The 27,939-nt window shown below is 40.8% G+C and overlaps 1 protein-coding gene across 1 annotated transcript; it reads right to left on the reverse strand.

The window, feature by feature from the left end:
* Positions 1-1,872: 1,872 nt before the first annotated feature.
* Positions 1,873-25,921, reverse strand: LOC139463365 (uncharacterized). The gene is made up of 5 exons (XM_071244620.1): positions 25,701-25,921; positions 21,541-21,634; positions 5,491-6,032; positions 5,001-5,091; positions 1,873-3,427 (listed from the first exon to the last, which is right to left on the reverse strand). Exons 2-5 carry the CDS (start codon positions 21,575-21,577, stop codon positions 3,132-3,134), a joined length of 966 nt encoding a protein of 321 aa, XP_071100721.1. The 5' UTR covers positions 21,578-21,634; positions 25,701-25,921; the 3' UTR covers positions 1,873-3,131.
* Between the last annotated feature and the right edge of the window lie 2,018 nt (positions 25,922-27,939).

Below are 27,939 nucleotides of genomic sequence, written 5' to 3' on the forward strand. Positions count from 1 at the left end.
TCAGTGTCAATCAGTGACTATAGATGCATGCGTTGTAGTTGACAAATGAGGTTGGAGCAGCATGTTTATCTAACAGAAGAGACTGGCTGGTGAATGACAGGATTACTTGGTGTTATGTCAAACACTTGATGAGAGTGGCAGTTTCGTGAACTAATTTGACTATTGACATTAAGTGACAATGGTTCATTAGGGAAACACGGGATGCGAGGGAGTATTTGTATCATAATGTACTGGCTGGTTGGACAACTTGTTGCAGTGAATTCCAGGAATGTGCTTCCTTACTACTTTTGTTTGTTGCTGGTCTCCAAAAATAACGGCGCCATGAAACTATTGAAAGTGTGTGTCCCTCGCAGTTTTCACGGTACTTTCCTGCTTGCAAAACTTCCAGATTTACAGTACCTACCAGGTTTTGAATACACTATGTTCCTTTATGAAGGAATTTAGTGTATACAAAACTCATGAAGTACAGACAATGAAAAACGAGAGTACCATTTCCTCAAATAGTTTAAGTAAAATACATATAAGAAACCATTAACCACAATGAAACACCAACAAATACTAAGTCAAGGAAGACCTTGCTGGGCAAACCCAGTAACACTATAATTCTTTGCATCACTCCCTGAGAATGTGAGGGCAGTGTTGATGCAGTCGATGAAGATGTGCAATACTGCATAGATTCAAAACAAAACAATGCTGAATACAGTCTCCAACACGTTTCATATAAACAAATTATATATATATATTATACAGCTCATCTTTGGACTTTTTCTAATCTATCCATCTATTCTCTGATACAAATGAAATGCGTTCGAGAAGTATTCAGTGTTTTGTTTTACATTTTCAATATATTAGACTGTAAACTCAAATACTTTTCTTAATATAATGCATATAAATATATGTATGTATGCATTTAACAATTAAAATATATTTAATGCTCTGCAAGTCGCTCTGTTGCAACTTAAAGTGATAAGTCAAAGTAAATTAGTTGCAATTCACTACTTTCTGTAAGTCTGATAGCTAATTCTTAAGCATAATTATTAGAAAGATGAGAAACAGCAAGTGTTAACAGCCAACAAAATTTGTGTGATCTATTCTTTGTACTTGTGGAAATAGAGGACACCGACAAGTTCAGACAGGAAGGTTTGAATCAGATCATGCCACAATTCAGAAGTCAGAGCTGCCACAGCCCCAATGGTCTGAAACCCCAGGCAGTAGCATACAGCAGCATCCTACATCTCCAGTGCATAATCATACAATCCTGCATCCTGCATGTACATGGATGGCTCCAAGATAAAAGAAACATAAGTGAGTGAGTATGGTTTTACGCCGCTTTTAGCAATATTCCAGCAATATCACAGCGTGGAACACCAGAAATGGGCTTCACACATTGTGCCCATGTCGGGAATCAAACCCGGGTCTTTGGCGTGACGAGTGAACGCTCTAACCACTAGGCTACCCGACCGCCCAAAAGAAACATTAAATTACATTAGTAAATATAATATGATTTTAATATCATTTATATTCTATGTCCAATATATATAATAAACTCAGGCCGATACACAATAACATTGCATGGAAACAGTGAACACCATCAGTCCAATATACTGGTAGTTGGGCTGTTGATGGTGTAAAATGTATACACTGAGCACAATTGATAAAAAAACAAATAAAAAATACATAAAAAACAAATGTCCTTCTGAACATGCAGAACACCTACCTGCAGTTATATGGATACATTGCAGGTTAAATGTTGTTATGCATGTTTATGGGCGGCCATTCGGTCAAAAATACAAAGTTGAAAAAAGGACAAAAGTACGCAATTAAGGTCAAATATTACAAATGAAGAACTAAATGTTACTAGTAAAGGTCAAAATACAAAACAAACAGACGAGGGTTAAACATACAAAGTTGAAATAAATGTCAAAAGTACGCAATATTAATAGTCAAATGTTACGAAAAGACGCCCTAAGAAATGAAAGAACAGTGTGTACGAAAGAACGTAAGTGAGCACGAAAGGATGTTTTCTATAAAGAACGTAAGTGAGCACGAAAGGATGTTTTCAATAAAGAACGTCAGTGAGCACGAAAGGATGTTTTCAATAAAGAACGTCAGTGAGCACGAAAGGATGTTTTCAATAAAGAACGTCAGTGAGCACGAAAGGACGTTTTTTCAACTTTGTATTTTTTTACCGAATGGCCACCCATACATGTTCTCAACAATACACAATGAAACAAACATATGTATGTGTGATACATTAAAGCAAAGCGGTGCATAAATGTTGTCACTTTCATACAAACAATCAGATGATGCATAGGTATTACATGATCTTTCCTCAAGTCTGCTACAAAATTACGTTTTGAGATCAATGAAGAGGTACCAAGTGTCATATGTGTCAAGTGAAAGCACAACCTCTGTTTGCAAACTTCTGTTGCTCATGTAAAGGTGCCTTAAGGCAATTAATAATGCAGTCAAATGAGAGAAAGAATTAAGACTTATGAAGTATTTCAACTGATCTTTTCACTGATTTTTTATGTTCTTAAATCCTCTTAAGTTTTTTCTACATCGGGGAATTATCAAATTGAATTACTTATCCCAATAATCATGTCATGAAATTATTACCACAATCATGGAAATATCCAATATTACTCCTTGCCTCTAATGTGCTACTCAACTTCAGACCGAGATAGTCCTGTTTTCCCATGAAAACACAAACTGATTACTTAATACATGTTAACAGCATGAAATATCTTTGTAATCATATCTAAATTTGAGTGGTACATGTGCAGAAGCATGTTTTAAACTATCAGGGCAAAAACAAACATATTGCTTTACCTGCAGCCTTTTTCAAGGTCTTTACACAACAAATACAACTGTCTCCTCCACAGCTTGGAGATGAATCAACAATGTGATAAACAAGAGTTGATCGATCCCATCATGATGTTGAAGATTTAACGAGCACTTCCAGAGGCCCTGATTACACAATCATGTAATTCATCCCATAGCCTGCCGAACTTGTTATAATGTAGCTAACAGACCACAATTCAATAACATATGATGAATTTGGTCATATCTTACTCAACACAAATTAAATTTTTCAGGCAAGAGACTATTAAATATCTAATACCACAAACTTAATCCGTATAGTCATCATCTACTCTTGACTCTACAGAAGAGACAGCTTCATTTTCTTCATCCTGTTCTTCATCCTGTTCTTCATGGCTGTGGTCTCCAGCTGCTACCACTGCAGCCAGTGCAGATGCTGGGGTATGACTGCAGGGCGGGGCAAGGGACTCACTAGCAGAGGCCCCAGCTGCCTGATGTTCTGTATCTGGGTCCTGCTGCCCAACTGCTCGTTGGTTTTCTTTTCGGTCTGTCTGCAGTGACTCCAAAAAGGCTCCTAGTATTGGATGAAACCTGTTCTGTCGATCTGAAACAAACATGATTTTAGAAACTACCATTTATTTCTACATATATCATTGAGGTTGTTGGATTCAATACGTGCTTTCATGAGTGCACTTCAACAATATTACCCTCACAATCATTTCCAAATGCATGTCAATCTTTTTCATGATGTAGTTTCGGTAATAACTGGTCTTTTTCTTTCCACTTTGAAACTGTTGGCATTATTTTTACAGTGTCATGGCAGAAGTTCTGTCTGATCAACCTCTGTTTTCCCAACTGTTTCTGTGATCACAAAAATTTGGACATAAGGCTTGCATCAATAGCTCTTATTTTTTAAAGTGGTCAAGATATTATTCATTATATCCTTTCACATGATAGTTGTGTTCAACTATCCTTCTCAAAAGTCTGGGTTATCATCACCACAGTCTGTGCTAAATATATACTTTTGTGTTCACTAGTCCAAACTGGAGCTCACTGGACCGATCAGAAGTTAACTGGGCACAGGCTTCGGACAAGTGGCACAAGTGTCAAAGACTGTCACCCATCTTAGAAATGTTACTTTCGTGCCACAACAATGATTAAGCCGAGCATTTTTTTAACTTGCCTTACAGATTTAGTACCGGAAAATACCTGTCGGTAGGTGGGGAAAAACCAAAAGCAAAAGCAAATCAATTTTTTGTAGTAGTTCTGCTCCACTACAGGTTGGCTAGAAGAAGAAAATGGTGTAATGTGGGAAACGAGCCTGCACCATGGCCATTGTTCACCTATGTATATCCTATCGATTTCAGGAGCAACAACACATCTTATTTTGACAACCATGTTTAATATGGTTAAGTTATCAATAATTTACAGTTTGTGGATCCATAAAGCAAGTAAAATACAGAGTGGCCTTACCAGTGAAGGTATTCATAAGGCTAGAATGTAATTTCCAATACATTCATCAACATATCTCATTAAAATCATATCTTAGTTCGCCAAACAAAGATCTGAGGACATCCCATTAGGGTCACGTCAGACCGACCTTTCATCTGACCAATCAGAGCGTTGCTTACCAGATCATGAAAGTGACAGTCGGAATGTGTTTTCTGATCATGCAACCTCGAAAACATTAACACAGGGTATTCCGAACGACAGTTACGTCCTGTACGACTGATTCTGTCAAAATTATCATCTATCTCTCGCTTAAACATTTGAACGGAGGAGGCGTTGCACAGTACATGGGAAGCACTGCCATACAATCTCAACCATATATTAGACATTCCGGAATGATCGTTTGTTCAGTTTTCAAAATTTTAATCGAGAACTGTGTCAACATATTATTCAAGCGTAGTCTGAAATAGCAGTCGGCAGGTTGAAACGAGTGCCGTAAAGCTTAAGAAAGCTGCTTTCTTATTGGCTGATGTCGACTTCTTGTTAGTCATTTCAGTGACCGGTCAAAGTTTCCGAAAGGTCGTTCTGACATGACCCGTAATGTCCTCAGATCTTTGTTTAGCTGCAGCGAGAACTTAGATCTGAATTTAATGAGATTGTTCATCAACAATCACCACAAACTAATCAATCTCTAAACATGAATTATTAACTTATCCTTCAACTCTCACCTCTTGTAGTGCCAGCATTGGGTGTTCCGGTCATGTACCCGGAAGAGACAGTTTGGGGCTGAAAGTACTCGCCACAGTTCAGGTTTGGAGACTGCAATCAAAAGCAAAATGATTGCTACTGTTTTTGTCATAAAGTTGGAAAGAAACATGCGGATTTTATGCATCGTGAAGATTTGGAAATAATTATAGAAAAGCACATTCATCATCAATATACAAACAATCAAGTATTTTAATTTATAGAATAAGATTCTTAAAATTGTAAAACATGTTCTGAGGACACAGGTTAAAATTAAAATAGTAAGAGGACACTAAATTTGGATCAGGAGGCTCAGTTGACTGCATCTCAGTACATCAACAGCCTTGGATGTTGCTCATTCTCTCTATCACTGATTTGCCTCGCCAGACTCAATGTATTAAATGCTGCCATGATAGGCCTATAGCTGGATTACTGCTGACTATGACGTAAAACATGAAACCAACACAAACTAACCTGCTGTTCCTCATGTTCCTCAGCTAAGCGTGATGGGACAGTTGTCTTTAATTCCGTCTGCGCCTCCCGTCCACCTGTCATACAGTACTCTGCACCATCTGGCAATTCCAAGGTGCTAGGTCCTTGGTCATATCTTCCGGATGTGCACAACTCTGCACCAGTGCATCCCATCACTCCCTCTCCAGCATCCAGTTGTGCACAGTTCGGATTGTCATTCAACCTCAATTCATCTGATGACCCACCGTTGTAACTGCCATGTGCCTGGTGAGGTAGGTCACTGAATCCGTAACTAGGGTCACTGTCAAAGTTGTCATCATCACCACCACCTCTATCATCATCATGATCAGCAGCTGCAGCATTTTCTGGTCTCTGAGATGAATCTTCCCCATCTGGATTTCCACATACTGCATGAAGGGCAATAAAGTTGCTTATATTACAAAAAGGTGATGAACTTGGTACCACATCAGAGTTTGCAGGTATGGAGGCCAGTTGATGTAGGAACCTTTGGGCCGCTTGCTGTCTAGTTTCTGAAGGTTCTGTGGCTGAAAAGAGAATTTTCAACTTGCCTTTAGTGACATATGCATAGTTACCTTCCCTAGTAATAACCAAAGCGTAGGTTAAGCGAGCAAGTGTTCAAGGGTGAGCAGGCTTACCAAGTCTGTGTGCATGGGTTGCAATAAATATCGTAAACGCTAAATAAAAATAAGATTTATTCAGATCCATCCAATGTAATTGGTATTGTATCTTTGTTCAGTTTGTTTAAACATTTGTAAAGTAATACCAAATACTAGTAAAGATTACGGCATTGGGATTTGGAGAAAACAACGTCATATTTTGTTTTGTTACGCTTGCTTCTTATTTTGCAAGAAACAATTTTTAAAATGGCGCTAACCACTGTACCAACTTCAACATTTTACATAAAATTGTATATTTATTTACTTATCTTATCTCACACTATGCATTTCTTCCTTATTCTTTTCCTATGTGGAAATGTGCTTGAACAAAGTTTCCAGCTTTTAAAAACAAATCACCTGAACACATCCCAGCATCACCTTGGTCACCACCAATAAAAATGGGTTATGTACTGTAACCTGTACTGGTACAGCGACCTACACGACCTGATCACGTGAATACTCCTGCCACATTCTCTTTCCTAGAGCTAACAGGCTAGAGGAGCTGTGATGCAAGGATGGTCGGAAGGGCATATAGCGTGTGAGATAGGATAAGTATATTTATATACAATTTAATGTAATATTTATAAATTTTGAAACTTAGCCAATGTCACACTGTGCGTTTATCCCACGCTTGGATGGTGGGGTGCAGATACCCTAACCTGTAGTAGACTACAACCGTGAGATAGACACAAGGAAGCTGGTGCTAAACAGTGAGATAAGAAATAATCAGTTACACTGCTTAGTGTTGTAAAGACAAGAACTTGTGAGCAGGAAAACACACCATAGCAGGCAATGTGATCCCTATACGTTAGTCGGATGTAACAACATAAAATCGTGTATAACATGCGTTTCGTGTTTTCACGTATGACATCATTACATGAACGACCGCGTAGCTGAACAGAACAATCGATATAGCATATGAGTTGTAATCGATCCAGAAGGGGTCTCCAGCCAATTGACTCTACAAGACAGGTCACACCACTATCTCCAATGGACAATAGGGTGCGTCAGCACGACTTCTCTTTTAACGCTGTCACATCTATCAATCACGCCCAAGGGATCGATGTATGCTTAGATGAGGAGAGGAACTATCGACAATATGCACAAGAGGATACTTGAACCAACACCAGGCAGCACATGCCTAAAGCAGAGGCGAGAAGGTAAGGATTAGGGGCACTTGCAGCAACTTCAACACCATATTTTCTTGAGTATAGTGCACACCCAAGTTATAATGCGCACACCCCTCTAGCAGATTCAGATAATAAAAGACAATAAACACAGGAGTGATAGCTCAAATTTTATTCTGTATATATATGTAGCGAGAATGAACAGGAACGGGAACATACATCAACAATCTGCACTGATATGCAGTCGACAGCTGCTGTGTGACAGGACCAAGAGACCGAACTGGTAAAGTCCCTGGACGTCTGAGATGTCACAGAGTTGATGGGAAGCTTTCGGAAACACCCTTCAATTATGGTGGAGAGAATGCAGTTACTGTGCAAGGCCATATGGAAGTGACGGCTTGAGTCTTATGTGGATTGGGTAGGCAAGCCATCAAAGGTGTAGGCCTGTAGGATGGTTGAATGAAGCCAACGGAGACTGTAGTACGGGAGACTTCTGCTGTGGCTGCAGTAGAAAGAGGGAAGAAGAGTCTTTTCAGGGAGCGCCGAAGTTGTCTCACAGCCTCAAGCCAGATTCGGAGCGCTCAAACCAGACAAAGAGGTATCTTCCAGGTCATCAGAGTTTAAGATGGATGCCAGCTATGGGAAGGTGAACAGCGGATCTTGTTGTCCAAGAAGCTGATTCTTCATTAACTTGTAGAACCGAATGAGGGACTGTAGCTCGGCAACCATAGAAATCTTTGAGCCAGTTGTATTTGCAATGACAGAGCAGCGAGATAGATAGCCAAAGTGAAACTTGTAAGCTTCCAGGTAGATTGTAAATGATAGAGGTAGTCGGCTATCAGTGGTGGAAAAGCAGTGGTGGATGTGGTGATGTCACGAGCTTGACAGTAGGCCTCAGATGCTTACCATTGATGGTCGAAGATGGTCTTAGTAGAGGAATGGAGTCTCCGTGAGCAACGGGTGGAGCAGTTGGAAGTGAGGCAGGAGGAGGAGATCGTCCTTTGGTGGAAGAATGGAACCTGTTTTCCTGCAAGTTGTACCAACATTGTGAACCAGCTCTGAGTTGGTCAATAGGGCGCGACCAAAATCAGATTCAGGAGGCAGGTGGATGCTGTTTTCTGAAGGACCTGTGGTAGAAAACTGGTCTGTGAAAAGGCATAGGTGTTAAGGCGTTCTCATGATATCCCTCTTCAAGGAGAGAGACGTTGAAGCTTGTCATAGCGATGGTGATTAATGGGCTGATCCCAATGAGAGTGGTAGTAATAAGCATGGGAGCAAAAGTCAGGATAAGAGAAAGCATAAGGGTAACCACGCCAGTGAGGATACATGTCTATGTGCAGGGTGGTAGTACGTGGGTGGTCTCCATAATCGCTGTATCGATATGATCCCAAGCATGAAAGTCCTGTCGATAAGGGCTACAATCGTAGGGGCAAGAACAATCCTGTGGACGATGTCAATCTGTGTAATTTGATGCCTGGGAGCGACACCAAGTCAAGAAACGGCTCCAGTGCAATGAGTAACAGAATGATGTGGCAGGTGTATTTACATGATCTGGTCATGTAGGTCGCTATGCACAGGGTAACATTGCTTGTCCCATTGTTTGACTGGTGACCATGGTGATGCTTCGATGTGTTCGAGTGATTTGTTTTTAGAAGCTGGAAACTTTGTTCAAGCCCTCTCTGGGCGGGGAGCATAAATTGCTACTGATCAACATTTTGACTCTGATCATTGGTGTAAACATGACACAGAAAAGTGACTTTGAAAAATCAATCAGTTTATTTTCCTGTGTTAATCAATTTAATTATAAATATTTATAACACATGGTTCCCACTTTTTTTCTTCCGAAAGATTCCCTGACATTTCCCTGATATTTCCAGAGAACTTAGAACTTTTCCAGACTGCATTACACAGCCTCCATTATAACAACTGGGAGTGGTGTTTTAACTTTATTATATAAACAGCTTTAAAATAGACCAATGGAAACGTCTTTTTTAGATATGTCTGTACAAAAGTGTGTTATGTTTGGTTTAAGGAAAACTAAGTCACCAAGTAATTATCCTCCACTTAAGGCCATCCATCTGCCACCATTTAAAGAGTTCAAACTACAAATTAACTCCATCAATCATTGCCTAATCAAAACAAGTATTACAATTTTTGAAAATTGACTTCATGACTAGGATCTCACAACTTTAGAAGCATGAACATGAACTAATTAGTAACATTATAATAAAGTAAATTCCATCACTACTTTCAGTGCAACATTCATGCACAGCATTTCACAAACTAACCATTCAAATATACATCTGCACTTTCAAAAGGTCACCAGGGAATAGATAATTATAACCACAACTGAAGTCACCATAAGTTTTTCCAATGATTTATCTAACACTGATACACTTTTCATTAACAAGAGCTTTATAGAATCCTAATTGCAATATTTTGTTTGTCCTTGAACAGTAGAACTTTATGAGATTTGAAATTTTACATTCAAATTGATTTCTGAAATTCAAATGGTAAACTAATACCAAGGCAATGTAATATTTTACTCAAAATATTTTAAATTTAGAATTTAGTTAGCTCTGGAGGTAAGGGGCGCAAATCCCTATCAGCCACATTGACCTTGACCTTGATATAGTAAAATTTGACAAATACCTCTTTTTCAAACGAATAAACTCCATTGAGTGGCTGCCATAACCATTAAATAATAGAGAGTATGAGTTCCAAGAGCAAAAAATCCCTGATAAATCCCTGATTTTGAAGTTTTTAGTGAATTCCCTGATATTTCCCTGACTGGAAATTTTTCCAACACATTTCCAGGTTTTCCAGGTTTTCCAGTGGCAGTGGGAACCATGTAACATGTTCTCTCTTACACCAAAACAGTGTGTTGAGAATTGTATCGTACAGGGCAAAATACTACATCACATTTCACTCATAGTGATTATTTCAGCCTGTCACCAGTAACTTATGTATATGTGAGCAACCATGTGAATAAGGGATCTTTTGGGTGAAAAATCACATTTTGACTTTTCATTATATTTTCAAACTACAGTATCTTCGGAACACAAAAATACAAGCTTAAATTTTATTACAGAGATATGTGGCATCAGACATTTGGACTTGGATTTGGACATTTGGACTGGATGTAATAATTACAGTTTTTAGACATAATGTCTGATGAATTGAAAGTAGACATGATTGCTGAAAGGTTTCGGAATAATGTTTTTATTACATTACGAATTAACGTGAGAAGGATACGATATTATTGTACAGTCAGCACACATGGCATTCTTCACAGAAGTAGGCTGATGTCAAACACAATTGTGTCCTAGCACCTATAAGGTCCCTTTTCTCCTCTTTGGTCACATATGTAGTTTACTCCAACCAAGTCACTTTTTGAACTGTAGTTAAAGATTATTGCTATCAAAGAGTAACTACTGGTTTTAAGACAACCTTGGGCCACACTGAGATATGTGCATGTTAAACCAGTAGAAGTAGAGGTCGTAGTAGCAGTAGCCCACACCTGCTAAAAAGCGCTGCACTAATGGGTGTGCATTAGTCGACAGTCGACAGAGACGTGAAAAGCTGCGATAGCTGTAGAGTACCCCCGGACTGTCGATGCGGCCAGGCCGTCATCTAGTCACGACTGGAGTAACTCAAGCACGGCTACGAGATCTGCAGAAAAGGCATCTGCAATCCCTCTATTGACACACCAGCGCGCTTAGCAGGCCCATCTATCCTCGTACTGAAAGTTTGTCTAATCCCCGAAGTCAGTATTGTGCCTGCAACTTGTGCAGGAATACCGCTCTTCTGAAGGCGATTCCTGACAGTGGCCAAGCCACCCGCTGAATCCTGGGATTCGGGTGGAGGGCCCCGTTCTGGGATAGGAGGTCCAGTTGTAAAGGTAAGAGAACAGGAGGCTGAGCCAGAAACCTGAGTATTACTGGAAACCAACTCTGCGCCAACCAAAGAGGTGCCAGGAGCACAAGTAGTCGCACAGGCTGAGTGGCTAGCTGAGACAGGACCTTGGAAATCGGAGGTACTGGGGGGGAATGCCCACAGAACTCTGTCCATCCAGTCTAGCTGGGAGGCAATGTGATCGTTCAGAACGCCTCCCCAGCCGGAGAGTGACGCGTCTGTTTCAACTGTGAGAGACGGAACGGGAGTTTCAAGGGGGAACCCGCGGGACAGATTCCCGACCTCGGTCTGTACTGTTATCATACTGCATTATGCCACTAGCGGCTGTGATGGTGTATAACATATTAGAGTAATCTCCCTTGGCGACCTAGCCGTCGGGACCCCCTGTTTTACCGGATGTACCACCCGTGTATGTATGGCAATAAATACAAGATGGAACACAGAATGTCGTTCTCCATTATTTATTCGTCGGAGGCAGCAACAGCCTAGGGCTAGTTCAAGTGCTACAAATCATTCCCAAAGCGTGAGAATATTACATGGTGTCAGAGTCATGGATCTTTCCGGAATCCCCACCCCATCTATGGACTGGGAAGCATCAAACCTGCCTGATGCGTGGCGGCGTTTTAAACAGCACGTGCAACTGATATTCGACGGACCGTTGGCGGAAAAGTCGGAAGAATCGAAGTGCTCATACCTCCTACTTTGGGTGGGAGAAAAAGGTAGAGATGTTTACAATACATGGACAGGCATTTCTGATGATGACAAAAAGTTACTTCAAACTTACTACACTCGCTACGCAGCATACGTCCAGCCAAAGTTGAATCCTGTTTTCGCAAGGTACAAATTCAATAACGAAGTTCAGGGGTCATCTCACTTTGATCAGTTTGTGACTAGATTAAAGCTGCTAGCTACAGATTGTGCATTTAATACATCTGATGAAATGGTGAGGGACCGCATAGTGTTCGGCACATCATCTACTAAACTTCGTGCAAAATTGATAAATGAAGGGGAGAAATTGACACTCGAGAAAGCAATTCAAATGGGACAAAGTTTGGAATACTCTCAGGAACAGTTGAAAACAATGGCCAACCCTGAGGTACATACAGTTTCAGCCAGTGATAATTCCCATCGACACAAAAAGTATCATTACTCCCGACAGAAATCACAACCTGTAAAACCCGACAACACACCAAATAGAAGATCATCAAACAGTGATGACAAAACACATAGTCAGTGTAGAAACTGTGGTAGATCACATTCTAAGCGTGAACCGTGTCCTGCCAAAGGTAGAAAATGTGACAATTGTGGAAAGTGGAATCATTTCAAGATTGTGTGTCGCTCAGTGAAAGTCAATGAGGTTGTGACAGATGAACACTTTGATTCAGGGGACTCAGACTTTCTCATAGACTTAATTGATAGCGTGGATACATCTAGTGATGTTGACAGTGTCCACTCCAAAACTGAGGATACTAACCAGGCTTTTGTTACTGTGAAGGTAGGAATTAAGGGCATACCAGTGGAATTCAAATTAGATACAGGGTCTCAGGTAAATATCATACCAGCTGGATTATTCCCCAAAATTGGCACTACAACTGTACTCAGTAAACCGCCCAAACAGTTGATGGCGTATGGCGGTACACATCTTCAAACTCACAGTACATGTAGCTTACCTTGTCAGATTGATGATCGTGAATTCACAGCTGAGTATTACGTTGTAGAGACGGAATCAAACCCTGTACTCAGTCTCAAAACATGCCTTGAATTGGAGCTTATCCAACTTACCTGTGCGGTTGATACTTGTGGGTCGAGTGAGAAATCTGGAAAACCTCTTGAGAAGAGCATCATTCTTGCAGAATATGCCGATGTGTTTGAGGGCATTGGGCTCTTTCCAGGTGAATGTACGATACACATCGATCCGAGTGCTATCCCTGTAGTTCACCCACCACGAAAAGTTCCAGTCGCACTTCGTGAGAGACTCAAAGACGAACTTGATCGAATGGAAAAGTCAAACATTATCACAAAGGTTGATGAACCAACTGAATGGGTCAACTCTTTAGTAATCGTTGAAAAGCCACACTCAAAGAAACTGCGCATATGCTTGGATCCATTGGACCTGAATCGTGCTATACAGCGTCCACACTACCCAATGAAAACACTTGAAGACATCCTTCCAAGCCTCTCTAAGGCTCGTTATTTCACTAAACTCGATGCTCGATCTGGATATTGGGCCATCAGACTGGCTGAGGAATCTTCATTTCTTACAACGTTCAACACCCCGAATGGACGTTACAGATTTCTTAGACTACCCTTTGGGATACGTTCAGCACAAGATGAATTTCAGCGAAGGATTGATGAGTGCTATGAGGGACTAGATGGCGTTGCAGCCATAGTTGATGACGTTCTGGTGTATGGAAGTACTCCCAAGGAGCATGATCACAACCTGCGGAACATGCTTTCCCGCTCCCGTGACAAAGGTATTAAGCTTAACGAAGAGAAGCTTGAAGTTGGTGTCACAGAGATCCAATACTTTGGACACATCTTGAGTGCTGAAGGCCTCAGACCGGACCCAGCTAAGGTCTCTGCTATATGTTCAATGAATCCACCACATGACCGCTCTGAATTGGAAACAATTCTTGGAATGGTGAATTATTTAGCCAAATTTGCTCCTAATCTGTCCGAGATCACCAGCCCTCTGCGACAGCTCCTTCCCAAAGACGTTGAGTTTGTGTGGGATCATCCTCAGTCCACAGCGTTTCAGAGAATCAAGGATATCATCACACAGACACCTGGGCAAGTTCTTGCCTACTATGACCCAGACAAGGATCTAACACTCCAAGTTGATGCATCCAAGTATGGTCTTGGTGCCGCTCTCTTACAGGATGGGAAGCCTGTCACTTATGCATCTAAGTCACTGACCACCACGGAGGTCAATTATGCACAGATCGAAAAGGAAATGTTTGCTATCCTGTTCGGCTGTAAGCGTTTCCACCAGTATGTTTATGGTCGGCATGTGAAAGTCGAGTCCGATCATAAACCTCTCATCTCTATCATGAAGAAGCCTCTTGCTGTCGCCCCTGCTCGGTTACAGCGTATGATGTTGCAGCTACAAAAGTATGACCTCACAGTTGAACACAGACCTGGGAAGGAAATAGTAGTAGCTGATACACTTTCACGCAAGTCAGTGCCTGATACCTACCCGCACCTTTCAGAAGGTATGGACGCGCATGTCCATATGATAGTATCAAATGTTCCTGTCAGTGATAAGAGGACGGAGGATATTAGACGAGCCACAGAAGCTGACCCTCAGTTCTCCTTGCTCCAACAAACTATCATAGATGGTTGGCCTGAACATAGGAAGCTATGCCCAGGGACAATACTTGAATTCTGGAACTTCAGGGACCAACTTGCCTTCATGGATGGCATCATATTCAAGGGCCAGAAAATTGTAATACCCAAGTCACTGAGGACAAGTATGCTTGACAAAATTCACACTGGTCACATGGGAGTTGAAAAGTGTCTCCGACGTGCTCGTGACATTTTGTTTTGGCCCAAAATGTCGAATGATATCACAAGTCTTGTACTCAACTGTTCTGTGTGCCTAGAGAGAAGAAACTCTAACCCCAAGGAACCCCTCATATCACATGACATTCCCAGTCGTCCTTGGCAGACCGTGGCCACAGACCTCTTCTTATGGGACACCCATGATTTTGTGGTCGTTGTCGACTATTATAGCAGGTACTTTGAAGTTTGCAAATTACCCAGCACCAAAAGTACCACTGTTATCAATGCTCTCAAAGATGTATTTGCGAGACATGGGATACCGAATGAGGTGATATCTGACAATGGCCCCCAGTACTCCTCACAAGACTTTGCTCAGTTTGCAGAAAAATGGGACTTTGTGCATGAGACATCGAGCCCTCATTACCCACAGTCAAATGGTCTTGCCGAGAAAACTGTCCAAACAATCAAGCACATTTTTTCCAAGGCAAAGACAGATGGCAGAGATCCACACATTGGTATTCTAGAGTACCGTACTACCCCAATGGAGGCAAATCTATCACCCTCTCAGCTACTCATGGGTCGACGATTACGATCCACATTACCTTGTACCCAACATCAACTTTTGCCTGGATCTGTTGATCATCCTCAGTACCAGAAAGTACTACAAGCAAGTCGGAGGAAACAAAAGCACTACTACGATACTGCTGCCAAGCCCCTGTTGCCCCTTAAAACAGGAGAAGCAATTCGTATACGACAACACAGTAACTTGTGGACACCTGCAGTAGTCACAAAGCAGCACAATTCCAGGTCTTACACTGTTCGCACTGGCGATGGAGCGGAATATCGTCGCAACCGACGTCACCTACTAAAGACACGTGAAAAGCATGACATACCTGAAATGAACATTGATGTCACAAGTAGTGAGTTACCACGTGTTCCACAGACTGACAGAGCCGTTACCTGTACTCGTGATACAGCTGAGGTCAAACCCTCTGATGACCCTGTAACATCACAAATCCCATCACGAACACACAGTCCCCAGAAAGTTATTGACAATGCCAACAATCATTATATCACTCGTTCGGGTCGGGTTGTCAAACCCAAGGTTATTGCCTCAGTGTAGTTTTTACCAGTTTTAGCTCAAGATGTTTGTAAGACTTTACAACAGTCAAACACAGTTAGTTTGTATCAGTGTCATTCTGATAGGCTATGCAGGCCACTTCACAATATTAGTTACAATTTACAGTCAAGAATTGACAAGTTATTAGTTGTAATTCAAGTTTGCAGTGTTGAGCATCACTGAAGTAATTGAATATTATCAATATCATGTGTCTACTCTTTGTAGTCGTTTTCTGTGCTCTGTAGTTCAGTTACTGTTACTGTGTCCAATTTTTTTTATAAGAAAAGGGATGTACTGTTATCATACTGCATTATGCCACTAGCGGCTGTGATGGTGTATAACATATTAGAGTAATCTCCCTTGGCGACCTAGCCGTCGGGACCCCCTGTTTTACCGGATGTACCACCCGTGTATGTATGGCAATAAATACAAGATGGAACACAGAATGTCGTTCTCCATTATTTATTCGTCGGAGGCAGCAACAGCCTAGGGCTAGTTCAAGTGCTACAAATCATTCCCAAAGCGTGAGAATATTACACGGTCCACCACTGAAGGTGTGTAATGAGCCACTACGGAGTCTCGAGCAGAGTCTCAAGATCTTCCGAGTTTGCTCAAACTCGAGGGAGTGCTTGTTGAATGGGTCTCATTCTCAAGTGCACCCGCCAAACCACATCCACTGTCGCCGCCATGTTGCCCAGTAACTGGTGCCATGTAGGAGCAGTGTGTCTTGCGGACAGAAGGAACTGGGAAGTAACACTTTTGACCTTGGCAATGCGATCTTGTGACAGACATACAAGTCTGCTCACTGTGTTGAAATTCGCCTCTAGGAAGACTAGATTCTGAGTAGGGCTCAGATCTGACTTCTTGAGATTGACTATCCACCCTCGAGTGATCAGAATGTCTATCACTTCTTGTGTAGCTATCTGACTGAGGGATTGCGATATAGCTCTTAGTAACCAGTCGTTGAGGTACGGACTGCAGAACCAACCTTTCGACCTGGCCACTTGGGCAGGAATCAACATCAGCTTGGTGAACACCCTCGGGGCCGTGGAGATCCCGAATGGTAGAACCCTGAACTGATAACACCCCCTGTCGAAAGAAAACCTCAGGTATTTCTTGAACTCGGGTGTATGGGTACGTGGAGATAGGCGTCTTTTAGGTCTATTGACGTTAGCCATTCTCCTGTCTCAACAGCTGAGATAACTGAGTACAGACGATACCTCTATAAGTTTGTTCAGCCTTCTCAGATTGAGAATAGGCCTGAACCCTCCGGTTTTTGGTGACTAGGAAGTATGTCGAGGAGAAGCCCTCACTTTCCTGTCCCTTGGGAACTGGTTCGATTGCAGCTTTCATAAGAAGTGCGTCAACCTCAGCACGGAGGAATTCCGCCTTCTCTCGAGTAGCAGGCACTGTAGTGTGCTTTATCCCAGAGAAGGGGCGCGGATGATGTTTCCACCGAGGCAAATGGCCATCCCTTAGAGTGGACAGGGTCCAGGAATTGGATGTAACTTCAGGAATAGAGCCAGTCGGCCGCCTACGGGGACATCTGGCTTGAGGCAGTGGACCCCGGCTGTCGGCAGTTCGAGAACTTGCAACTGTGGGTCCACCCGGGACTCTCCGGGCGCTAATGGGAACCCGATAGGTTCCCGGCCCTGCGAAAAGGCTGCTGGCCTCAACCAGCTGCCTTGCCCCAGCCCCTGCCTCTCTTGCTCCTCCCGGTGCCATTACTTGAAGGAAGCGGCTGTGTGGACTTCTGACCCGGCGCGTCAGCGTAGGAGGAGTCAAGTGTAGAGGTCCGCTTACACGGCTTAGCGCTGGGTACCTCCAACAAGACCTTAGAGTCCTTGATGGTAGCAACTGAGTGGCCTCTCGGACCACCTGCTGAGCCCCAGGGAAGAGGGTGGCACCCATCTTATAAGGCAAAGCAAGGAGGTCCTGGCGTGTGGAAGTCGAGTATTTAGATACCGACATCCACAGCCTACGCATACCCATAACAGCACACATCATCTGCAAGGCACAGCTATGAATGGCGTCCCGCACAAGATGACTGAACTTCCGTTAGTTGCGCGGCCCACTCCGAAGAGTCAGCCGGCCCCTCCCCCGCTAACTCCCTCTGTACAGCCGACAGATAAGCGGAGTGTACGGACACACGGAGCTGTTGGCATGCATTACGATATTGCTCCTCAAAGCATATGTAAGCAGCCTTCAACTCTGCACCGCACGCGAGAAAGGGGGGCAACCGCCGGCCCTGCTTGACCTTATTCAAGTTGGGGGTCAAACGCATTCATCGACCACTGGTACCCCAAAGTCACTATCCTCTGCTAACGGGTACCGCTTAATAAGTTCGGGCAGGTTGAACTTCCTGCAGGCACCCGACAACAGAGGGTTGATAACTTCATGCACCAGGGAGGATAGAACACCTGGGGCGCCTTGCTAGGAGCAAAAGCATCCCCCGGAAGGCGGCACTCAGTCGGATCCGACTCGGGCATGGGCACAGCCACCTAAGGCAGTACCTGGACAATTCTGTCTCATACGTGCCTCAACGAGGATCGTCCCCGAGACCAAGTGGCCTGCCTCGGCCGACACCGGGCATAACATCAGGTCTCGAAGCCGCGTCCGGCGCCGACAACGGGGAAGGTTCAGCCCGTACCTCCTGCCGGAGCTGAGACTTCACCTCCTCCATCATCAACGCCATCTGCGACTTAAGTAATGCAGAAATGTCTGCCAAAGACGGTGCAGGAGAGGGTGCAGTGCTTACAACGGGGACCCTCGAGCCTTCTCCCCCCGGCCCTCGGAGAGGGATCGTAGGAGACAGTCTCTGCATTCCTTACTTTTGTACCTTTTTTAGATGAGGGGGATGGTCTTAACAGATCTGATATCTACCCCTGCCTTTAAGAGACCTTTAAGACAGCGTTTGTTGTGCCGGTCTTGGGGAGGGATGTTTGCTGAGCAACTCTGTAAAAAAGACCGTAATTTCTGAGTTGGGCGGGAAGGGAATTGATGTGTATCAGTGCGATATAAAGATCGGAAAGACACATGCAAAATTGTGAAACCAGAAGCACTGTTTTTTTAAGGCGTAATGTAGAATGCGATTTGTAACGCGATACTAATAGCCAATGTCTTAGTATAATTATAACACCAAAGGGGCGTGTAACACGCTAAGGTGTAAAACCTGTAAAAAGAGGTAAGTGTAGTTATAAATTAACACACCACCTTGGGTTTATGTAAAGGAAAAAACTGTAGTCCAATGCTGTATGATATAACAAAACCCCAAGCTGTTTCTAATGGCCTTGATGTTACATGTATCAGACTGTGGAACTACAATATGGACACCATTATGGCCAATTGAATTCAAATGTACCGTGCACGTGGTGTATAATTACAACTCTATAACTTTACAATGCGAGGTATTATGCCTTTGCAATGCAAGAAATGTACCATACATAGAGTTTGGTCAGCCATGGTTCTTGTCGAATGATTAGATTTCTCTTATTTGTCATGTAGAAAAACAGCACGTCTGTCTCATACAGATGACAAGGAAAGAGATTTGAGTTACCCCCCCTGGCGTGAGACGCCGTGGAGGGTGAGGCCCCGTGAGGGTGGTCGTATATCATACAAAAACAAAGTTTTTGTGTGGTAACATTTTTTATCAAGGAAAATGGTTACAACTATGTCATGTAGATTTTCTTGAGCAAGGAAAATGCAATAGGTGCCCCAAGGAGGATTTCATCTGAAAGAGAATCCAGTACCTAGATGTCAATACAGTTTGACAAACTAAATACTGTACTTATTGCATCTTCAAAAAAACAACACACCTTTTTTTCCCCCACTGAATGAATAACGTATTGATCAATGACCTATTAACATTAGAAAGTTTGAATTTCCGCTTGACTAGGACTGCACAGTATTACGCTTTACCAATGACACTGTTGCAATATTCTTTCTGTGTTCTGGTGTATACGGATAAAAATATATACCGATTACAAGTTTAGTTATTATTTGTATCCGATAACCTAAAATCTGCACAGAAACTAGGGGTGAAACAAAACCAGTGGAGACCTACAGATAAGCAGCGTATTTGCTTAAAATACCCCCAAATATATTAAAAACCCAATTACTTTCAATTAACTTGCATACAGAAAAGCATGCGTTAAATGAAAAACTCAAATGTATAAAATCAGCAAGGGTAAATACCCAATGAAGCTTTTTCAGCATGCGTACAAAGGAGCTAATTTCTGAAACACAATTATCAATGATTATGAGCTAATATGAAGCCTATATATTTGGAACTGCTATGTATGTCTTTAACATTATTCCATTTTTTTTTTAAATCTTAAAATGTTCACAAATTTTGTGAGTGTGAGTGAATAATAGATGAGTAAAAAAATATTGGTTACCCAATGAAAAATGTAATTAAAATCGAAACCCTAGAGTAAAAACTCAATTGCTCAAAAAGTTATCTGGAGCTCTGTCAGTGCATCGTAAGTTTTCATGTGATGATACGATACACATTTTTTTATGTATTGATGCAAGACGTTACACTTGTTGAAGTTAACTCACTACTCATTTAATTATCCCTGGCAATTTTGTCAGTCAGATATAGCAAAATGTGTTGTAATTAGTGTTTCAAGTTCACTATCAAAAACAGCCGCTATGAACATGTGTCTACAGACAGTCGCTTACATGTATTTCAAACACTGAGAATGGTATGTGCCAAGACAACCATTTTTGAAGATTGATTAGTAAGCATGGTATAGAGACAACATAGCTGGGATCACATAAACAAAATTTCAGCTTTATGATCCTGAATATCACAAATGCAGTAAAACTACTAAAAACAGCCGCTATGATTGCGTGAGTGAGTATGGTTTTACGTCGCTTTTAGCAATATTCCAACAATATCACAGTGGGGTACACCTGAAATGGGCTTCACACATTGTACCCATGTCAGGAATCGAACCCAGGTCTTTGGCGTGACGTGCGAATGCTTTAACCACTTGGCTACCCGACCGCTCCAGAGCCGCTATGAACATGTGTCTACAGACAGACGCTTACATGTATTTCAAACACTGAGAATGGTATGTGCCAAGACAACCATTTTTGAAGATTGATCAGTAGGCATGGTATAGAGACAACATAGCTGGGATCACATAAACAAAATTTCAGCTTTATGATCCTGAATATCAAAAATGCAGTAAAACTACCAAAAACAGCCGCTATGAACATGTGTCTACAGACAGTCGCTTACATGTATTTCTAACACTGAGAATGGTATGTGCCAAGACAACCATTTTTAAAGATGGATCAGTAGGCATGGTATAGAAACAAAATGTCAGCTTTATGATCCTGAATATCAAAAGTGCAGGCCAAATGAAGTAGCTGGGTCAATAATAAAAATATACTCCAAACTGTACCATGTGTATATGTTATTCTACATACCACATACAGAAAACCGAAGGGGATAATGATACATGGAGAAATGGCCGGGTATTGGGCAAAAAATGAAACTTATAATATTATTGCCATGGCAACCATGTTGTATCAGAATTATCTGAATCCATGTAAATCCATGAACTATATAGAATTTGCTCCTCAAGCAAAAGACACATATTTCCTTCTCCACGTCCCTTCCATAAATTGGAATAATGCTTAATGCAGCATAAAACCACTGTCACGCCTTACTGGTGGGACTATCAGTGCGTACTAAAATTACCTTCATTTTGAAGATGATGATGATGCCCAGATGCCATCAGCTATAAATCTCCATTTTGATCACTTTGTTATTCTGATGTGGATAGAGACTGGAGCTGAAATAAAATAAAATTATTTAAAGTGACTTTCAGTTTCCAATGTATTGTAGACCCAAACAAACCAAAAACATCATGCATCGCTCACAAATTTGTGGTTTTTGAAAACAATTTTGTTTGATGTCATCACACTCAACAATATTCCAGCTGTAATATGGCAGTCTGTAAATAATCGCGTCTAGACCAGACTGTTAGTCGCCTCTTCGGAAAACAATGGGTTGCTGAAGATCAATTCTAACCCAGATCTTCATGGGTCTTGTATTAAATAAATAGAGCCACAAAATCCTATATCTCACCTTATTGTTTTTCTGTTTTATCGTAACCAGCAATCAAATGCAATTATGGTTGTTATAAGAACCACACAGAGTCCTGTCTTTCATTTTGGTATGTTTCTCTAACAACTTCTTACATAAAACAAGCTCTACATTCAACATTTTCATAAACTTACTGATAGTCATTATTACAAGACTGGGACTTTTCAAACTATTGATAAATTATATATATTAATTTCATAGCGAAATAGTTTAGTAACCATCTGTGTCCAAACCATGCATTAGTGACAGCACATTAATGAGTTTTTGAAAACCCCTGAATAGTTGATATATGTGTCTGTGGGGATTCCGGGTTGGAATTGGTCCCCAGCAACCTATGCAGGTTGAAAGTGGTCACTTAATGGAGCGGTGGTCAGGTTTGATGACTTTTTGGGTGGTGTGTCATTGTACCCAAATCATGTGGATTGTTGCTCACAATATTACATAACCAAACACTGGATTGTCTTGTCGAAACATATTACTTACAGGCTGACATCATACAGCTTGAATATTGCAGAGTGCAGCATTAAACAACAAACAGACACAGTACCAGACTTAGAAAAAAGGAGATTATGATGACCAAGGTATATGTGTAAATAACTCATGCATGTTATTTGTAAGTCTTTGGTGTTTAATATCACATTCAGCTATATCATGGCGAGGGACACCAGAAATGGGCTTCGAACCTGGGTCTTCTGCATGACCAGCAAACGCTTAAACCACTAGGCTACCCGAGCACCCCTTTAACACTATAAGGTTAAGTAAATGAGTATACAGTGATTGTCGCAAGCTCCGACGTTCAAACAGTTTGACCCTCACTCTATGAAGGTTCATAATCCAATGAACTCACACAAAGTGAAGGTCAATTCTTAAATAAGCTTTGTGTATTTATGTTTGCACCAACTAAAATCACAATTAACTCATAATATCCATTCCTACTTAGTTGATTTAATGAAGAATATGCTTTGTGTATTTGTTTGTTCAACCCCCATGTTATAAGTACTAGTATCTTACCATGCTTTCTTGGATACAAACACTAGAAAAACTTTGACATAATTGTTTACTGAACCAAAGCATGACTTTTACTGCATGTCATTGCATACACAGTAATAAGCTATAATTGATACACTCAAAACCATAATCAAATTATAATTGTCTTATAATTTATTTTGTTTGTTAATATGTCTTTGTATCAAGCATAAATATGCAATAATCACAATATATATATAATTATTTATATATATATTATATTGCATATTTATAATATATATATATATATATATATATATATATATATTTTTACCAATGGAGTGATATTGTATCTAATGTTTTGGATAAAGTTAGTAAAATTGAGACCTGAAGAATGTGTTTTTCAAACAATAACTATGCTGTCTACATACAACAGCTATAATTCGTAAGTAGTGACTATATATATATATATGGACCACACCCATGCAATCATACACCACAATCCAAGAATTAGCCCATGGGTATGTCAGATCATGACATATTACTGTACATTCATATCGAGATTTTGTTAGCTATATGACTATCCAGTCACTATATAGCCTTAGGTGAGAAGAGCATGTGATTTGTGATTAGGATTATATTCAAATTGAACTCAAGAGCTGAAACCATCTATCAACTGTACCAGGGAATCGATTCATCGGAATACCGTTAATTCGGTGCTGACTTTACACTTCAATGCCTCCTTGATTGTTTCTACAATGCATCTTAAAGGGGCACTGATCTAACGCCATTCCCCGGACTGGTTGTTGCCTTTGTTATTGTTTTTTCCCCCGTGAGTACCCGGATGATACGCAACGCAACTGAGCGTGACCAGAGACTGGGCTACCGTCTGCAAGGACAGCTAAATAAACTTGGAGGCTGGAGGCAATATTTGTTTTACGCATTTTTGCATAAACACTGATTGGTTAACTGTGATCTATAAAGATTCGACAAAGGGCGCATGTTAAATAATTTCTTCAGCCTAAACAAACAGACAAAAAGAACGGCGGAGCTCATCGGAAGTCGTCATTTGGAAATACCCCAGATGGTTATAGTTTAATACTAAAAAAAGTATCAATGCAGTGAAAGCATTTTCGGATTTCGGATTGTGTAATACAATTACTACTCCCTTGTTGTCATACACGTTTTCTCGTATAACCCTACACTTGTTTATTTGTCGTCATTCACTTGATGCTCAGTTAATGAATTTATTACAGGTACAATTAGTGGTAGCACCACTTAGATTACCTGACAAAGGTTCTCATTTGGCATTTATTGTGTCTGGGGTAATTATTCAATCTAAATCCAGGTTTGAAGTGAGGTTATGTAATATGCACGTGGCAGCCCAGCAAGAGATGAATGATCAGTTGATTTACTTTTTTTTGTAAATCAACGGATCGTTCCTAGTCATCAAAGGATTAACAGAAAATACGTTGATTGATTAATCACTGTTATCTTGCACAGTGGATATGTCAAAAGTGAGTGTTTACATGTCTAGGTTTACTAAAACAAAGGGAATACACTCATATAATGGCGTGAAGTGCCGATGTAAAAACAACATACAATTTGTTCGAAGGGTTAACTGATAATACGTTGATTGGTTGCTCATTGTTATCAAACTCAATGGATTTTTTAGGAACCGTCGACGTAATGAAAATAGTTGTCACGTGGCCTTTCTCAGCCGACCCTTGAGACTTGACACCCGAAACGATATATATCTTTTAGAATATTTGATAGTTACAGAGACACGTGACATCGAATAAGTTTTTTTGTATAGCTGCAGACGAGTGGGATATTATTCCTTTGTGTGGATATTCACGGATACATTCCTCGAATAAGGAAGCTGCCTATTTATACACATAAATTTGGTAAGTTGTAATTATGGTATTTGCATTTTGTTTTCCTTCATTTGAACCGATTCGTTCTTGTTTTTCTACGTCTTGGTTGGGAAATTCTTCAATGCGCGATAGACGTTGTTTTCACAGGTCATTTCCTTTGTAAGCGTGTATAGATTACCGTCAATTTGTAAAATGTGATTCTCTCAGGCAATTTTTAAAATGTGTAAATATTTCAGTCATTTTGACTAAAAAATCTGTCCAGATTAAGACGATCAAAAGGGCCTACAAACATCACAACAGGTTATTATGTAGGATTAGAAGCCAAACAACATAGAAATGTACTTTTCAACGGAACATTTTCAGTCTCTTGGTGATGACATTAAACATCAAATTGTTTGGAATTCGTTATCATAATAATACAGATGGAAATGTTTTTCAGTCACTTTGTAAAATAACTGAATATTTAGACGTTTAATAAATATGTTACACATTTTGACAGTAAAAAAATATACACACTATAAAAAAAGCAATGCTCAGGTGAAATATTTACTTTGTGTTGCAAGTCAAAATAGTGTAAACGAAAATCTCAAAATTACCAAGCAAGTGACTTATCAAAACTTCGTCACCATTACCGATGCTACCCACAAAGATGCCTACATTTCCTTATTATTTCCAAAACTGTATTTCATTTTGTTGATCAATGTGACCATACGCTCTTATTACTACCGGTATCCATAAAAGTGACTAATGCGCTTACGAATGGCGCAACAGAGGTCGCGAGCTAGTCTAGATTTCTGCTCTACATCCGGGTACTCACTGGGAAAAAACAATAACAAAGGCAACAACCAGTCCCTGGGAATTGCGTTAGATCAGTGCCCCTTTAAGTTACCAATATAACAGTCTGCTTACCTGCCGAAGCGTTCCTTTCACCTCTTGGTCCAACAGGTTAATGGTTATTCTTCGGCCATGGGCTATTTGGAATTTGGACTATATATCAGTCACATATAAAGACATGCTAATTTCTTATTTCTAATCAATACAAGTTCAAAAGATTAACCACCAATCTTATAACGGGATTTGCAAAAGCATGCACGTCGGAGACAGAATCGAAGTAACAAGTACATGAAATAACCACGGTCCACCAGCTGCAGACATCGTTGCAGTTTGAAGTACTATTGCAATTAAAACTAACTGTATCAACAAGGAATTAAAACACACTGAAACGAAATTCGAAAATTATCATATCCATATAAATGTTTATATTTTACTTGTCAGCGTAATCATTGTCTGCAATGGACATAGAGCCACTGGGACCAATATAGGAAATAGTGTCCATCAGTTAATACTCGACTTTCAAAAACTAGTGGACGCACCGCCGCGTTTTTAACAAATAATAATTCACCGCTCTGTGGACGTAGGCCTGGTAATAAACTTTCTAAAGGCATAAACAAAGTTAACCATATTAAAACCGGCTCCTCCCTTAACAACTAGCTTCACTGTATTATCTTGTTCTAAATAACACTGCATCGATCAATATACAATCCTCACCAAAATGTTTAAAGTATATTTAAGGGAGAAAATGAAGAATAGAGCATGAAAAGTCAACGATACATACAAAAGTGGGGTCAACTTGTAAGCTGATGACGTCATAAAACATGAATGACGTCATGTCGTATTGTTTTCGACTCCGCGATATATTTCGTGTTGCCGCAACTGACCAATCCGCTTTGAGAAATCCGCACAAGTGCAGATATCGCAGTTATTACATGTTATCTTTCTTTTGAATTTCTTGCTGGGACTTAATGACAAATGATCTGTATAGCCCCATTTCCTATACAGCCTGCAGACTGGTTCATAAATAACGTACGTTTTTAGCTTAAATTACCAGTTATTGTAACCTGTGCCCAGAAACTGACAATGCACGATTAACTCTTAAAGGAACAGAACTGCCAAATTCGGGGAAAAACCTCGAAACCAGATTAAGAAAATGAACGGTAACACTGAAATACCCAAACCATTCGTACCCACACCTGCACTCGCACCCGCACCCGCACCCGCACCCGCACCCGAACCCGCACCCGTACTCACATGCGGGTAACGTTTATTGGGTGAATATGTATTTGGTAGCCTTGTTATTTACTGAAAACATGTCACAAGTGATGAGTTAGTTATTGTGTAAGTTATGTTCTGATCAGACACCACCACAACTCCCCCACCACCACCACCACCCCCACCCCCACCCTTACCTCCCCTCCCCTCCCCACCCCACCCTTACCTCACCTCACCCGTCATACAATATTTACCTTAAGAGTAAGCATCTATATACATGACATTTTCTTTGTTTACACAGATGGAACGTCTGGATGCAGACACAAGAAGCTATATCAAGCAGTTTTTGCATCACTGCCAAGTTTACATTGTGAAAATATATATTGGCACTTAACTGAATATTTATTTTGGGCACGAAAACTGCGGCCACTGGTTTTGCACCAATCGGGTCTCCTCGATTTTATGGGCTTCCTCTGCAATACTGCGTTGAGTAGAGCCAAATCACAAGCTGTATAATAGCACTGTTTGATTGGCATTTTTAGGAGTTGTAAGTAACAGTAAACAATTATTTATTTATTTATTTATTTATTTATTTATTTATTTATTTATTTATTTATTTATTTATTTATTTATTTATTTATTTGTTTGTTTGTTTGTTTATGACAACATCCTATATCGACCAACTATGATCCTTTGCTGATGTTGTTGTTGCTGTTGTTGTTGTTGTTGTTAGTCCCTTTCAGTTATGCTCTCATGTTTTTGTTAATCCTTATTAGATGCATATAACCCTGTAATGTGCTGTCTTATTTCACGAAACGTCTCATCATAAGAAGGTGTCATCTATAAAATATCTTGTCTTTACTGAGTAACATCAGACAATCAAATGTGGCCTAAATCTATCAGACCAAATGTTTATGTTAAAAATGTCAGTGGAGGTACATGACACGAGTTCAGTGTTTGTTAGGTAGTTGACAACAATCAGTTTGTAGTATTACTTCATAGGTGCATGCGCAGTACGTAACCGTCACCCGGAACACCCGGAACACTCCACTTAGCTGTAGGGGTGTGTGTCCTGGCGAATCTATGGGAAATGTTACAT

Source organism: Haliotis cracherodii, unplaced genomic scaffold (assembly GCF_022045235.1).
Source record: "Haliotis cracherodii isolate W230 unplaced genomic scaffold, xgHalCrac1.p SCAF_16, whole genome shotgun sequence".
NCBI lineage: Eukaryota > Metazoa > Mollusca > Gastropoda > Lepetellida > Haliotidae > Haliotis > Haliotis cracherodii.

Bases quoted from the DNA above. Each gene is read 5' to 3' on its own strand.
- LOC139463365 (XM_071244620.1), bottom strand. From the start codon at position 21,577: ATGGCATCTGGGCATCATCATCATCTTCAAAATGAAG. The intron at 6,033-21,540 runs GTAATTTTAGTA...TTCTCTTTTCAG, and splicing joins TCATCATCTTCAAAATGAAG to CCACAGAACCTTCAGAAACT. The intron at 5,092-5,490 runs GTTAGTTTGTGT...TTTTGATTGCAG, and splicing joins AGGAACATGAGGAACAGCAG to TCTCCAAACCTGAACTGTGG.